This window comes from Fukomys damarensis, unplaced genomic scaffold, assembly GCF_012274545.1.
Source record: "Fukomys damarensis isolate Sample0158 unplaced genomic scaffold, DMR_v1.0_HiC HiC_scaffold_19, whole genome shotgun sequence".
NCBI lineage: Eukaryota > Metazoa > Chordata > Mammalia > Rodentia > Bathyergidae > Fukomys > Fukomys damarensis.
Window position 1 is genome coordinate 9,137,679 of NW_022900931.1, and position 14,216 is coordinate 9,151,894.

General features: G+C 52.9%; 1 protein-coding gene across 1 annotated transcript in view; it reads left to right on the forward strand.

Annotated features, from left to right (window-relative positions):
- Positions 1–14,216, forward strand: part of Baiap2l2 (BAR/IMD domain containing adaptor protein 2 like 2) — a 29,548-nt gene that overhangs the window by 9,026 nt on the left and 6,306 nt on the right. The window contains exons 5-7 of the mRNA XM_019205807.2: positions 5,146–5,217; positions 5,369–5,485; positions 5,907–6,337. Coding sequence (XP_019061352.1) covers positions 5,146–5,217; positions 5,369–5,485; positions 5,907–6,337 — 620 coding nt within the window. The remainder of the gene's footprint in view (positions 1–5,145; positions 5,218–5,368; positions 5,486–5,906; positions 6,338–14,216) is intronic.

Consider the following 14,216-nt stretch of genomic DNA (forward strand, 5'->3'; position numbering starts at 1 on the left):
TATCGACTGAGTTTCACGTTTTCAGTCTAGTTTCTCCATTAGCTTTTCTGAGCGTCAAAGGAAGATTGGAGAACTACACTTCAGACTGCCACTGTTGTCCCAGAATCTAATTTTTTTTCCTATTGAGGTAAAATTTACGTACAGTTAAATGACCAGTTCTTTTTTTTTGAGAGCGAGAATGTTTCACTGGCCTTGAACCCACTATGTAGCCCAGGCTGTCCTTGAACTCAATGTGATCCTTCTGCCTCAGCCTCCTGAATGCTGGGAATTCGGATGTGTGCCACCACGCCCAGTTTCAGTGTTGATTTTAATGAGTTTTGACTTTTGCCAGTGGTTGTGTGGGGCTCCATCAGCCCAGGAAGTTCCGTGTCCTCCTCATCTTTCTCCCCTCCCTGGGACAGCCCCGTTCCCCTCTGCCTTCTGAGACTGATTCTCCCACTTCGGACGGACAGAGCTCTGCACGGTGGGGTTGGACTCCAGGGATTCTGTGTGTCCAGCTCCTGGTATGCGGTGAGGTCTGTCACATGTGTCGCATGTGCTAGTACTGTGCATCACTTCACTGCTTGGTACCCGTGGTGTGCGAGTGTCACTATCTCTGTAGCCACCCCTGCCCCGATGCCCATTTGAGGTGTCTCTCAGTGAGGCTGCTGTGGGCTCGGAGGAACACGGCTGCTGAGAACTTCCTCTCCGTCTTTCTGTGGGCAGGCGGTGGCTCCTGCAGGGAGAGCCCTCGGCCCGGCGCTGACGTAGGCTTAGCTTTGTGAGAAGTGGCCTGGATTCTCTGGCGCGCTTGTGCCCTCCGTCCCTCGGCGGCAGAGTGAGCTCGTGCCATTCAGTACTTGCCACCTTTCAGAGTGGCCGGTCTCTCTCCCAGGGAGGGTGGAGCGGTATCTCACTGGGTTCCGCTCTGCACTTCCTCCGTGAGGGATGTTTTGTGTCATTCTTATCATTGACACTGGGAGTTCTTTATGTAGTCACAGGAGGACTCCTCCGTCAGATGCTTCTCTATAACACTGTTCATCTTTTTTTATTTTTTTTTAGACAGGGTCTCACTATGTAGTTGAGACTGACCTGGAACTCACTATGTAGCCCAGGCTGGTCTCAAACTCACAGCGATTCTCCTGCCTCAGCCTCCCGAGTGCTGGGATTACAGGCATGCGCCACCACACCCGGCACTGTCACCTTTTTTTAAACAAATTTTATTTTATCCCATTCCCCCTGTCCAACCCCTCCCCTCCCTATGCACAAAAGCTTTGTTTCCATTGAAAACTTTCTTCCCATTTCCCAACATCCACCATACATTTTGGTCCTTATTTCCGCTTTTGGTTTCTCACACCACTGTCATCTCTGATAAGTAAAAATTTTACTTTTTTTTAAATAGTTCATACTTATATCCTATCTAACAAATCTTTATCTACCCCATGGCCAAAATATTTTCCTGGGTTTTCTTCTAGAAACTCTATATTCTTCTGAGCTTTGCTTTCTTTTTTTTTTTTGTACCAGGCATCAAACTCAGAGCCTCATGCTTGCCAGGCAGGCACTGTGGCACTGAGCTGCATCCCCAGCCCTTGCCCTTGCATTTATTTCTGTGATACATCTCAGATTTATTTTTTTCCAAATAATTTTTTTTAAATTTTTATTGAGTTTATTGGTACAGTCTAGGTATACAATACAGTTATATTCAGTATTGGGATCTTGTACCTTCACATGACAATTCTTGATTCTCATTTTTTCCCCTTGTCCCTGCCCTCCCTTCACCCCCTCCTCCCTCAGATTGATTTTTGTATGTGGAGTGAGTCAAGGTTCATCTTTCTCTGTGTGGATAATCAATTGTTCTAACTTTTTTTTTTTTGAGACCGGGTCTCACTATACAATTCAGGACTCCCTACGTAACTCAAGCTGGCCTCAAACTTCTGGTGATCCTCCTGCTTCAGCCTCCCAAGCACTGGGATTACAGCCATCTATCACCGTATCTTCTGACTCCAACCCTTTCTTTCTTTTCTCTTTCTTTCTTTCTTTCTTTCGGTACCAGGGATTGAACTCAGGACCTTGCACTTGCCAGGTGGGCACGGCACTACTGAGCTACATCCCCAGCCTTTCAACCCATTTTAAAAAGACTTCTCTACCCATTGAATTGATGTGACGTCTTGGTCAAAAATTGATTTGCGATATATGTGTGGGACTATTTCTGGACTCTGTATTCTGTTCCATTGATATATTTATCAATCCATTGATATACTTATTATAATCACACCATTATCAGCCTGTATCAGTTACAGTAGTCAAATTCCAAAATCAAGTACTAAGAACTTTGCTCTTTTCTCAAAATTATTTCTGCCTATTTAAGACCCTTTGCATTTCCATGTGAATTACAGGATTAATTACAGTAGTCAAATTCCAAAATCAAGTACTAAGAACTTTGCTCTTCTTTTCTCAAAATTATTTCTGCCTATTTAAGACCCTTTGCATTTCCATGTGAATTACAGGATTAGCTTATCAATTTCTTCCAGAAAGCCTGATGGAATTCTGATAGTTGTGTTTTTCTCTTCGCAGCATAGCAGTCTTGTGTGTCCTGGCCTAGATTTATTCCAGGGTGATACTTTTTTTGTGTGTGGTACCGGGGATCAAACTCACGACTTTGCACTTGCAAGGCAAGCACGGTGCCACTGAGTTAAAGCCCCCGCCCCTTCCAGGGTGATAATCTTTGAATTCATTATGGGTGGCACTGTCAGTTTCACTCTCCAGGTGTCCATCGGAGGCCTGGGCTGGGTGAGCACACCCAGGTAGAGATAACAGAAGGGCCAAAGTTCTGTGCCCGGTGACCTGCCCGTGAGGGCTCAGGGAGGTTGAGGACCAGGTGTGCAGTGGAGGTGGGAGAGAGTCAGCAGCCGGTGCTGAGCTGGAGCTGGGGAAGGAGGTGTTTCCAGGAGGAGAAGTGGCCAGCTGTGTGGACTGGCAATAACAAGACAAGTCAAAGGAGTCATCAGTGATTTCAACAAAACATTGGCCCAAACTCTTGTTTTGTTTTGCATTTGCAGTATGAGGGGAGCCCAATCACCAAACTACATCTCTAGCCCTTTATTTTCTTATTTTGAGACAGGCTTTTGGTAAGTTGCCCAGGCTGGCCCTGACCTTCCCATCCTGCTTCCTCAGCCTCTGAGTAGCTGGGATCATAGGGGTTCATCACCACACCCGGCCTTGACAAAAACATTTTCACCAAACTCTTGTCACAGTGGACAGCCTGACTGCAGGGGGCTCAGGAGGAGAGGGGTTGGGTCAGGGCTTTCCCTTAAGGCTGGCAAGAGGACTTCCTGGGCGTGATGGGCTGGCTGCTGCAGAGAGCAGAGCATGGTCCCCACAGTGCAGCTGTCTGCCCTCAGCTTCCTGTGCCTCTGCTCAGGGAGCAAACTGCATGCTGGGAGGTCGGCTTGTGGACAATGAGTGGTTTTTCCTAGGCCCAAGGAATGGGACAAGACGCAGGGAGTGCCCAGAAAAGGAAGGAGTGCCAACTTGGAGCTCCATTTCTCCATGGCAGTGCCAGGGCCCTCCAGGTGGCCGTGCCACTCCCTGCCACCAGTGACACCCCCACTGGTCCAGTCCCGCTTCGCACAGCATCATCTGGAGGCCCATTTGGTCCACATTAAGGGTTCCAGCAGGCCTCGCATTGTGCATTTAAAATGTTCTGTGGCTTTTAGGTACCTTTGCTGTCGGTATAAGTCAGTGTTCTGTTACAAAGTGGCCTGGATGCAGGGCTCTGTCCCAACCCTGTGCCTCCTGGAAGCCTGTTGTTTCTGTTAGGTGATCGTGCAGAAGAGAATGACCGGGCACGCATGCGTGGGGCTGAGCAGAAGTCCTGGACTGTGTCTGTGGTGGGAAGCCGGGCCAGGAGGAGGTGGGACAGGCAAGGACGTGAGATGTAAGGGGCCACTGTGAAATTTGCACAGCTCGGGTTCCAGAACTTCCTGTCCACGGCAATTGTACCCGGCCTGCTCACTGTGGTTTCTGTGACCATTCGTGTCTCTCCTCTGTGTTTTCCTATGTGTGCACACCTGTGGGACACTTTCTGACACCTGTCTCCCAACACACTCTGGCTGGCAGCCATGGCTCTGGGAGGGGGCTCTCCGGCTCCCTGGAGAATGGCCGTTACCAAGGAGTTTGGAAACTTCAATTTCACAAATGCAGAGCACTCACTGCCTGCACTCTGGGAGGAGAGGAGCAGCCCTGCATATCAGGGCGGTGCGCTGCCCCCACCACCTAGGGACAGAGCTCCCAAGCAGCAGGAAGTCTCTCAGGCGAAGGTTGCAGGGTGCACCCAGAGGGCTGCAGACGTGGGAGGTCTGAGGGCATGCAGCCTGCACCCCAGGACAGCACAACCGAGTGGCGTGCAGTGACTCCAGGAAAGCTGATGGACAGTACAGGGGACATTCCAGGGGGCCACCAGCCCACAACAGCACAGCTTGTCAGATCCTTAGAGAGCATCTGGCCCAGTCTTTCCTTTTATAAATGGGGAAACGGAAGCCCAGAGAGGGGTCGCCACTGGCCCAAAGTCACAGAACAACTTGAGACAGACACAGAACTGGGGTGCAGCTCTTTGGGACTTGAGACCAGCAGCCGACCTGGGCCTCCACGTGGTCGGCACCTACTTCTCGCTTGTCGTGAGGACTGACACCCTCCTCCTTCCAAGGCCTCCCCAGCTTGGATCCCTTTGCTGGGTCAGGCTCTGGCCATGCTGCTGAGGATGTAGGGGACAGGGAATGCGGAAGGTGCCTGAGAATAGATCCTGCTCTCTCAGGAAACAAAGAGGGGCCCCGATTCTGTGTGGGGAAGCAGGGAGCTCTCAGCAGAGGGGCAGGGAAGCTGACGTTTGAAGACTGGTAGAAAACTGCAGGCAGAAGGAATGACACAGGTAAAGCACAGACTCAGGACCAGCCTGAAGATGAGAGTTGCAGGCTGAGACACCTTTGGCAAGGGTGGGTTTTGAGGCAGGCACTGCATGCCTGACCGGGTAACCCTCCCTCTGAGGTGCTCTTGTCACCCCCATTGCTCTGGCAAGTGCGCAGGCGCCTGTATTCGAAAATGTGGGGAATGCTGGGGCCTGGGAACTGGAGCGTCACCCCGATCACCCCCATCTGGCACCGCACCCAGGTGCAGACGTTCCACGGAGACCTGCTGCAGCACATGGAGAAGAACACCAAGCTGGACGTGCAGTTCCTCAAAGTGAGTCCGGCCCCGCCCTGCCACAGCCCACGGTGGGGCCCCTCCCCACTGGGCAGATGGGCAGGCGGAGGCCAGCCTGGGCACTGAGCAGCGCTTGGTTAGCCCTGCGTGGCACTCTGAGCCCTGAGCGCAGATCTCCTTGTGGGCCCAGGACAGCCGGCAGCACTACGAGATCGAGTATCGCCATCGCGCTGCCAACCTGGAGCAGTGCAGGTCCGAGCTGTGGCGCATGGAGCGCAAGAGGGACAAGAACACGCGGGAGATGAAGGTGCACGGGCTGGGGGCAGGTGGGCGGGTCTCGGTCACACTGGTGCCCTCCTGCACCTGCTACCCGGCCCCGGCCCATCACTGGCCCTCAGGCCTGCCCTTCATAGCCCTCCTGCCCGCCCTGGGTTCTGGCTGTCCCCAGAGTCCCTGCTCTCAAAACCCCGGCACCCCTATCCAGCAAGGCCATCCGCCCTGCTGCTCGGAATGCGAAGCAAAGATGAGACCCAGCAGCACCCCCTCCTCCCATCCCGGCGCGTCTCTGAGACCCAAATCCCTGAGGGACACCGGGCCGATACTCTAAGGAGCAGGCTGCCCATGAGGGGTAGCTCAGGAGATGGGGTGGGCTGGTGCTGGGGGAGGCCCCCGGGGGAAGGACAGGGTGCCGCCCTCACCCACCACCCAGCCAGAGCTTCCTCCCGTAGGAGAGCGTGAACCGGCTGCACGCGCAGATGCAGGCCTTCGTGTCTGAGAGCCAGCGCGCTGCCGAGCTGGAGGAGAAGCGGCGCTACCGCTTCCTGGCCGAGAAGCACCTGCTGCTGTCCAGCACCCTCTTGAAGTTCTTCGGCCGGGTGAGTAGAGCTGGGCGTGGCCAGCCGCGCCCTCCTGAGCTGGCTCCACCCAGGCGTCGCCCTTCTTCCCCTACTTGTGTAGGAATTGATTTTCCTCTGTCACCCAGTTTATTGGTTTCTGTGTTTATTCACATCGCCATCCTTGTACTTCCACGGGCATTCACTAAGGCACGCGCGCCCCGTGGACCACGGCTTTTTATTCCCGAGCACATGTGCTCGCCACTCACGAACTCATCTGTTGGTGGATTTGTTGTTATTGTTCATCCATTTTATGGCATCATTTAATTCCGCTATGCTCTTGGCTTGTCCTATCTGCTAGACCCGTTAGATCTCTCATTTCTCATTGGCTTTCTAGGGAATTTTGTTTTCTGTGTTTAGCTGCTGTGTTGTTGGGTACCTTGTTCTCCCTCCCTCTCTCTCCCTCTCTCTTTGGAGAAATAGTCTCACAGTTCAGGCTGGACTTGAGCTCACTATGTATCCCAAGCGTCCCTTGAACTCATAGTGATCCTCCTGCCTCAGCCTCCCAAGTGCTGGTATTATGGGCATGCACCACCACACCTGGCTTGTAAATATTGTTTTTCACATGCCTAAGGGCTCTTTTAATGGATGCTTTTTAATTCTACTTTGTCTGGTACTAGTATTGCTCTTTTCACATTTCTTTTTCTTTATATCTGTTTTTTGTTTTATTTTATTTGAGACAGGGTCTCACAGATAGGTCAAGCTGGCCTTGAATTCACTATGAAGCCCAGGCTGGCCTCCAACTGGTGGTGATACTCCTGACTCAGCGTTCTAAGTGCTGGGATTGTAGGCGTGCGCCGCCATACCTGGTTAAATTTGAAAGTTTGTTTTCTGTTGCTAATGTATGGTTTGTGGCCAGTTGGACAAGTAGGAATTCAGCCACTGCCTTTTAACAACCAACTGGTGCACCTGATTCTACTGCTCCTCGCTGACCCAAGCCGACTGATTTACTTCTTGTTTCATCTTTTCTCCCGTTCACATTCTTGCCAGTTAGGTTGATTTACTGTTGATCCCTTGTTCCGCTTATTAATTGGGACGTTCTACCCCTCCTCTCTACTCCTGGGGTCTCTCCTTTGTAGGCCTCATGATTTACTTTCTCCAAAACTGCCGTGTCCCTGCCCAGAGTGCCTAGCATCCCCTCGCTGCAGCCTGGGAGGGATCTCAGGAGAGCCCAGCCTCCCTTCCGCCTCCACACCCCCCACCCCTTGGGTTTTCCCAGATAGCCAGGACTTTGGGTCCACACCCTCGCTGTCGTCTCTGCGGCCTGGCCTTCCATCTCCAGAACCTTCACCGCTCTCCATCTCCTGCACTACCTTCCCTAGCACCCCGTGTGGCTTGCCCTGTCCGGCCTGGTGGGAGGCAACTGTCCAGGAGGGGCTCCAAAGCCCAGGCCCTGTGCCTCGTGGTCCCCTGTTCTACAGCACTCAGCTCTGGGCACACAGAGCCTGTGCTGGCTGTGCCTGGCTCTTTCTCTGTGGGTGCCTGGAGTCATCCTCTAGACCCCAGGGCCCAGAGCTGGGCAGGACTGCAGTGATGCCATGGTCAGGACACCCTTGGGTCAAGGAGGCCCCTTCTGCTGGCTCCGTGATCATGACCTTTCCTCCCCTCTACCCGTCCTACCACTGTCTGTGACCTTGTCCCTCACCGCATCCTCTTCACCTCCTGACCGTCGGTGGGTGCCCCTCTCTTTGAGGTCTTGTGCTCAACCTCCAGTCTTAGACTCTCCCGCGTGTCGTTCAAAGCCGCCCCCATCAGAGCTCAGGGTCAGCGTGGCGCCACCACTCCCTGCACCCCAGTGTCTGCTGCTTTTGCATGTTCCACTCAGGCCTCCACTGAGTTGAGTGGCAAGGACCTTGGGCCGCAGGGCTGGAGAATCTGGGTGGGCGGGCAGAGCAGCGATCTCTTCCCTGGTCATGTGCTGCTCTGTCCAATCATCCAGTTTTCCTCGGTGGCACAGGGAGGACCCCACTCTGTCCCGGGTCTCCCTGTTGAAAGCAGTAGCTCCTGTTCAGTGTCAGGGACAGGGATTAACCTCGCCTCTCCACGTGAAGGACCAGCGCAGATGGGGCAGTCAGGACAGTTGTACAAGGTGTATACTGCACAAGGGTACCAGGTTAAGAATAGAAGCTGCTGGGCTCTGCTCTCCGAGTTGAAGGCACCAGCGCAGTCTGTGTTTGCCTGGAAGAGGAGCACTTTTTCTTTGCACACAGAGGTCATCTTCTCGTAAGTATGTGTACCAGACAGCCCACCCACCTGTTCCTGAGTGTCACCAAGGAATGCACGCACCAGCAGCAACCCAGGCCCGTGGGCTCCCAAGCTCAGGAAACAGCAGCCCTCCCCGGCCACATGCAGGATGGACACTTGGGGCTGCCCTGCCCAGGTGGCCGTGCAGTCCCGTCCTGGCCCATCTTCCTACTGCCTCCCCACCCTGGATGACTTTGTCCCTTAACTTTCCCAGTGCCATTCATTCATCATTCACTCGTCCGTTCTTAGCCCAGAAGACACGCCCGCTCCCAGCTCTCCGGTGTATCTGATGCGCGTCCCTGGCCACCCAGCCAGCAACTCTCTCCCGGTGCCACAAACATGGCTCCTGCCCTCCCCCAGTCCTGCCTCTTGCTGCTGTGCCCTATTTCTTTCTATTCGCGCTGTTTCTCAACCACCAAACTCAGCAGCAAATTCCAGCAAGGGATTTCATTTCCCTGGCCTTCCTTTCTTATCTGGAAAGGAGGGAAGTGACTCCCACCCCAGGGTCGAGGCAGAGATGGCAGCCGGTGTAGGGGGATGGGCAGCACTTGGTCCTGGCCCCACCTGTTCCCTCCACAACGGAGGGCAAAGCATCCCTACATTGAGCCACCACGGTGCGCAGCCCACAGACTCCTGCCTCATGTGGCCCGGGGCCTCCCTGCCAGGCCCCACAGAGCCTGTGTCTGACCAGGGAGGGAGGCACAGCTGGGGCAGTGACTGGTATCAGCCTAGGCTGGCATTGGCCCAGTGCGACCAGCACACCCAGCCCCAGGCGCAGGCTCAGCCTTACTGAAATGGCACTTGGAGGGCAGGCCGAGGAGAGAGTGGCCCTCAGAGAATCGAAGGGAAAGGCAGGTTGATTCTCTAGCTAGCAGGCCCAGCGGAAGTCATCTTCCCGAGTCTGAGCCCCATTTGTAAGTCTGTTGCCATATTTATCTATCCTTTAGCCAGGCCAGGGGAGCAAGCGGAATCTCACAGAGGCAGAACGTAGCAAAGGGTAGGCAGGTAGAGGTAAATGTGTTGGGGGGTTTTTTTTTGGTACCAGGGATAGAACTCAGGTCATTGTGCTTGCGAGGCAGGCACTGGAACCACTGAGCTAAATCCCTGGCCCAAGGTAAATGTTGTTTTTACAGTTTAAGACATGAGGAGGTAGGCAGCTGGGTTTCAGCATTTCATCTTCAGGGCACAGTGACCTTCGTGAGTATACCAGGACGGGCAAGCCTCAGACTGTCAGCCTTGAGACAGTCAGTCCCTGCTATGTCTTGTGTTTTTTTTTCAATTTCATCATCACAAAGGGACCCTTGAGGGAGGAATACAGAAACAGTTTATGGCATACAACTTATGCACTGTCTCAGTTTGTTTACTGTTGCTCTAACGAAACACCCGTGGCTGGGTAATGTTATGAAGAAAAGGAATTTGTTTAGCTCCCAGTTTTGGAGGTCTGAAGTCCAAGATCAGGAAGGCCCATTGGTTGGCCTCTGGCAAGGGCCACCTTGTTTGTGACACAATGTGGTGGAGAAACAGAAAGGGAAGCAGCCACACACAGAAATGCTGGGTCAACTCCCTCTGTGACACCTTTGAAAAGACTCATTCACAGGCCAGAACTAGCTTTATTCTCTTCCAAGGGTGGTGCCACGATGGCCTGATTACCTCCTAGAACTCTCCACTTTTCCTTCCTTCCCTCCTTTTAAAAATTTTTGTTTTTTGAGGCAGGGTCTCCCTTTGTAGTTCAGGCTGGGCTCCAACTAATAGCGATCCTCCTGCCTCAGCCTCCCAAGTGCCGGGATCACAGGCATGTGCCCAGTTTAAATTTTGAAACACAGTCTTGCTAAGTAGCTAACTTGCCCAGGCTGGCCTCAAATTTACAATCCTCCTGCCTCAGCCTCCCAGAGTGCTGGGATTACAGACATGCACCACCACACCTGGCTGGACCCCACCTCTTAAAGATCCTAGCACCTCTCAGCATCACCACACTGGGGCCCAAGCTCCCAGCATGGTATCCTCTTGGGGAAACATTCACACATTGTCTGAGTCCCAGCACACACTGGAGAACTCCCCCGTGTTTGATTCAGTGGTGCTTAATGTATTCAACATGCATCTGAGCTGACATCTAGTTTCCAACACTCTCATTACTCCCAGAAGCCAGTACCCCTGCCTGCCATTCTCCAGCCCTCCTCTGCCTGCCCTAGGCAAGCCCTGATCTGCTTTCTGTTTGTTTTTATAGCACTGGGGATTGAACCCCGGTCCTCACACATACAAAGCAAATGCACTACCACTGACTACATCCCCAGTCCTTTTGACTTTTCCTTTAGAGACAGGGTCTCGCTAAGTTGCTCAGGCTGGACTTGAACTTGCGATCCTCCCACTTCGGCCTCCTGAATAACTGGGACTGAGGAGTGCGCCAGTGTGCCCAGCTGTGTAATCTATTTTCTGTCTTAAGATTCGCCCCTTCCAGACATTCTGCCATACTTGGTCCCGTGTGACCGGCTTCCTTTTCCTTCCCATAACCCACTGTTCCTTTTGCCCCTTCGCCAGTTGGAATAGTACACATTCTCAGAGACACCCTCACCCCACCCTAGGCGCTTCCTCATGCACCATTTTACATTCCCATCTGCTTTTGTGAGACTTCCGATTGCTCTGGTCAGTGTCATTATCTTTCTCGAAGCCACACCAGTAGGTGTGAAGTTCTGTGTTCACAACTACACTTCCCTAATGGCTCGCGGTGGTGACCACCACCTCTCCCCTTTTCCTGGGCTCAGCAGCCACTTCTCTGTCTGCTCTGAAGATGCTCCTCGCCAGCTCCTAAGCAGTTAACCTCCAGCTTCAGGATGACGGTGGCCGGCCCATGGGGTCGCCCTGCAGGAAGGAGATGCAGCTGGAGCAGACAGGACCCCAGGTACTGGACAGGGTGTCCTGTCGCCTGACCCACCTGAGCTTCAGGAACTAAGTTCTAAGACAGCCGAGCATAAACAGTTTCTTGTTACTGTAGTTGTAAGCAGAATGCACAATTAGAACGAGACTTCAAAAATCGGAAGCGCCTGAACACACGAAGGCGCCTTTCTCGTTCATCTAGAATACTCGGTCCTCAGCTCAGATGTCGTGAACAGCGCCCCTCCCCCCTGCATCTCAGCCTCCCTGGGCTGATTGCACTTGTGGACTCCAGGACAGATGCTTAGATATGGACTTGGTGAGACCAGGACTATGGGCTGTAGCAGATGGGTGGCACCCATCTGTCATCCCAGCACTCAGGAGGCTGAGGCAAGCTTTGTGCTGGCCTGGGTGGTTTAGCAAGACTCTGTCTCCAAATAAAAAACTAGGAAGGGCTGGGGATGTAACTCAAGGGTTACAGCACTCCCAAGTTCTATCCCTAGCGCTACCAAAAAAAAAAAAAAAAAAAATCTAGCTCTTCCATTGGCAATTTGGGGAGCCAGATCCCAGCCTCTTGGTGTCGGCAAGCTTTCTGCGCTCGGCTAATCCAAAAGGTATACACAGGCCAGTGGGGACATCTCAGTCTTGTCTTCCATTTTTCTTCCAATTTTGAGATATATATGCTGCTGATGAGTTGCAACTATCTTTGGCAGTTATCCTTTAGTCTTTGACTGTCATGTAAAAATTATCTTTTATTTAGTCAGATATATCAGTCTTTTAGAGTTTACAGGTTTTGGCATACTTGGGATGGCTTTTCTGCTGCATAAAATTTTTATTTATTTTCAACTTTAATTTTATTCCCCTCCCATCCTTTACCTCGCTTCCTACCCTGCTCCCATAAATACTCTAAATTTTTTCCTATGGTCTCTCCTCTGGTTTGACACAGGGGCTCACTAAGTTGCCCAGGTGGGACTTGAGCTCATGATCCTCCTGACTCAGCCTCCTTAATCTTCTATGGTTTTGAAATGCCAACGTCACGCAGTGTTTCTTCCCACCCATTGGCTGAACGGCTTGGGTAGGGCTGAGGGAAGCCAGTGCTGTTCCTGCAGGGACCCAGTGCCATGGTCACTGCTCCCAGAATCCCGGTGTCCTCCACTGAAGTTCTCAAATTGAACAAAACCAAATACATAGACCTTAATGATCTCACTTTGTGGCACCCTGAAACAAGTGCCCAGAGCCCTCCAGGGTTTGTCTTTGTGCTGCTTTGCTGATGAGTGACCGCAGGGGAACATCCGGGTGCTCCCATGATGTGAAACTCAGCCCATTACATAAGCCTGGCATTGCAGTGAGATTTTCAGCAGCAGGGCCGGGATCAAGGAGAAATCACTGACAGGTGCGGTCAGTCCTGGCAAGCTTTGTCCAAGACAGGCCACATCCCTGACACCTGGAGGCCAGCCCTGGAGCCCCCACAGCACCTTCCAGAAGATGGAGATAACAGGACCTGCCGTGGGGATTGCCAGGCTCAGGGAGGCAGTGCAGACAGAGATTGAGCAGAGCGGGGAGGAGCGAATGCACAGGAAAGGGGAGCTTGTCTTATCCTTGAGCGACAGTCTGGAGCTGGTCTTGGGGACTGGATGTTTGAATAGAAAAGGGACAGACTTTTATAGTGGAGAGCACTGTGTTTTTGTTGTTTTGTGGTACTGGGGTCTTTGCACTAAGTTGCTGAGTTGCCTAGACTGAGCTTGAACTTGTGACCCTCCTGACTCAGCCTCCCAGAGTGCTGGGATTACAAATATGGGCCACCATACCCAGGTGAGCGTTGTTTTGATTATATCTGGAATTTAATCTACAGAGGTGACTCAGTGACAACATAGACAGGCCAGTGTCGCTGAATACTGTTCACAGTAGTGCCACTCCGGAAGTACTAGGGTTGATCAGGAGGCTGAGGAGGGGAAAGCACGGTTCTGGTTTCCTGCTTCCAGCAGGATCCTGGCTTCAGCTGGAGTCTCCAGGTGGCTGGTCCCTGGCCCTGGGTGAGCAGGGCAGGGGGACATCGGCTGGGTGTGCGACAGTCAGGTGGTAGAGGATGGGTATAGGTGCTCTGTATCAGGGTGCATATGAAAGGCGGGCTCCCAGGCAAGTTGCCTCCTATGGGGGCCTGAGAGGCAGGGGCAGTCTCTCCACAGTCGCCAATCCCAAGGATGGAAAAGCACCATAAAATACAAGAAAGAAAAACCATGCCAAGAGCCAGGTGTGGTGGTGCACATCTGTAATCCCGGCACTCTGGGAGGCTGAGGCAGGAGGATCCCAAGTTCAAGCCAGCCTGGAGAGTATACTGAGTCTCTGAGCTCCATGTCTGAAAGTGTTCAAGTAGAGATGGGCATACCTTGAAAAGAGACGCTTCTGTGGGCCGCAGGGATGAAGACCGCTTTTAGAAAAATGCTCAAACTGGCTGAAACAGGAACAAAAAGTATTACTTTAACCAACTGGAAAGGTGAAGGATTTCAGATGCAGCTGGATCCAAGAGCACAAATGATTTTGTCAGACATTTGCCACTATCTGTTGCTTAAAGTTTTAGCTCCCCACTTTGGCTTCCCTCTATCGATTTAGCAAAACCTACAGACAGACGAAGGTATTCTTTCAGTCAGTGTTCCACGGTCAGTTCTGGGGCTGTGTTCTTGGGTCACAGTTCTGGGGTAGCTGCCCTAGCTGAGCTCATCCAGGGCCAGGCCCTGGGCTTTTCTCCATCCCCGAGGCTGCACAGGGCCCCAGAACAGCCCTGCCCAAACCTTGGGACCGAGGGAGACAGGGGAAGCCCCACAAGGGAAACTGAGGCGCCTTTGGTAAAAGCGGGGGGTGTGTGTGTGTGAGGTGACTCAAAGCGACCCCTCCGCGGGGGCTCCCTCCAGCTGCTAGGTCCCCCCACCCCAAGCGTGCAAGGCCCTCGGCCCCGGCGGTCCTGCTGACCCCGCATCCCCGCCAGGCCCGGGGGCTGCTGCAGAACCGCGTGCTGCTGTGGAAGGAGCAGGCCGA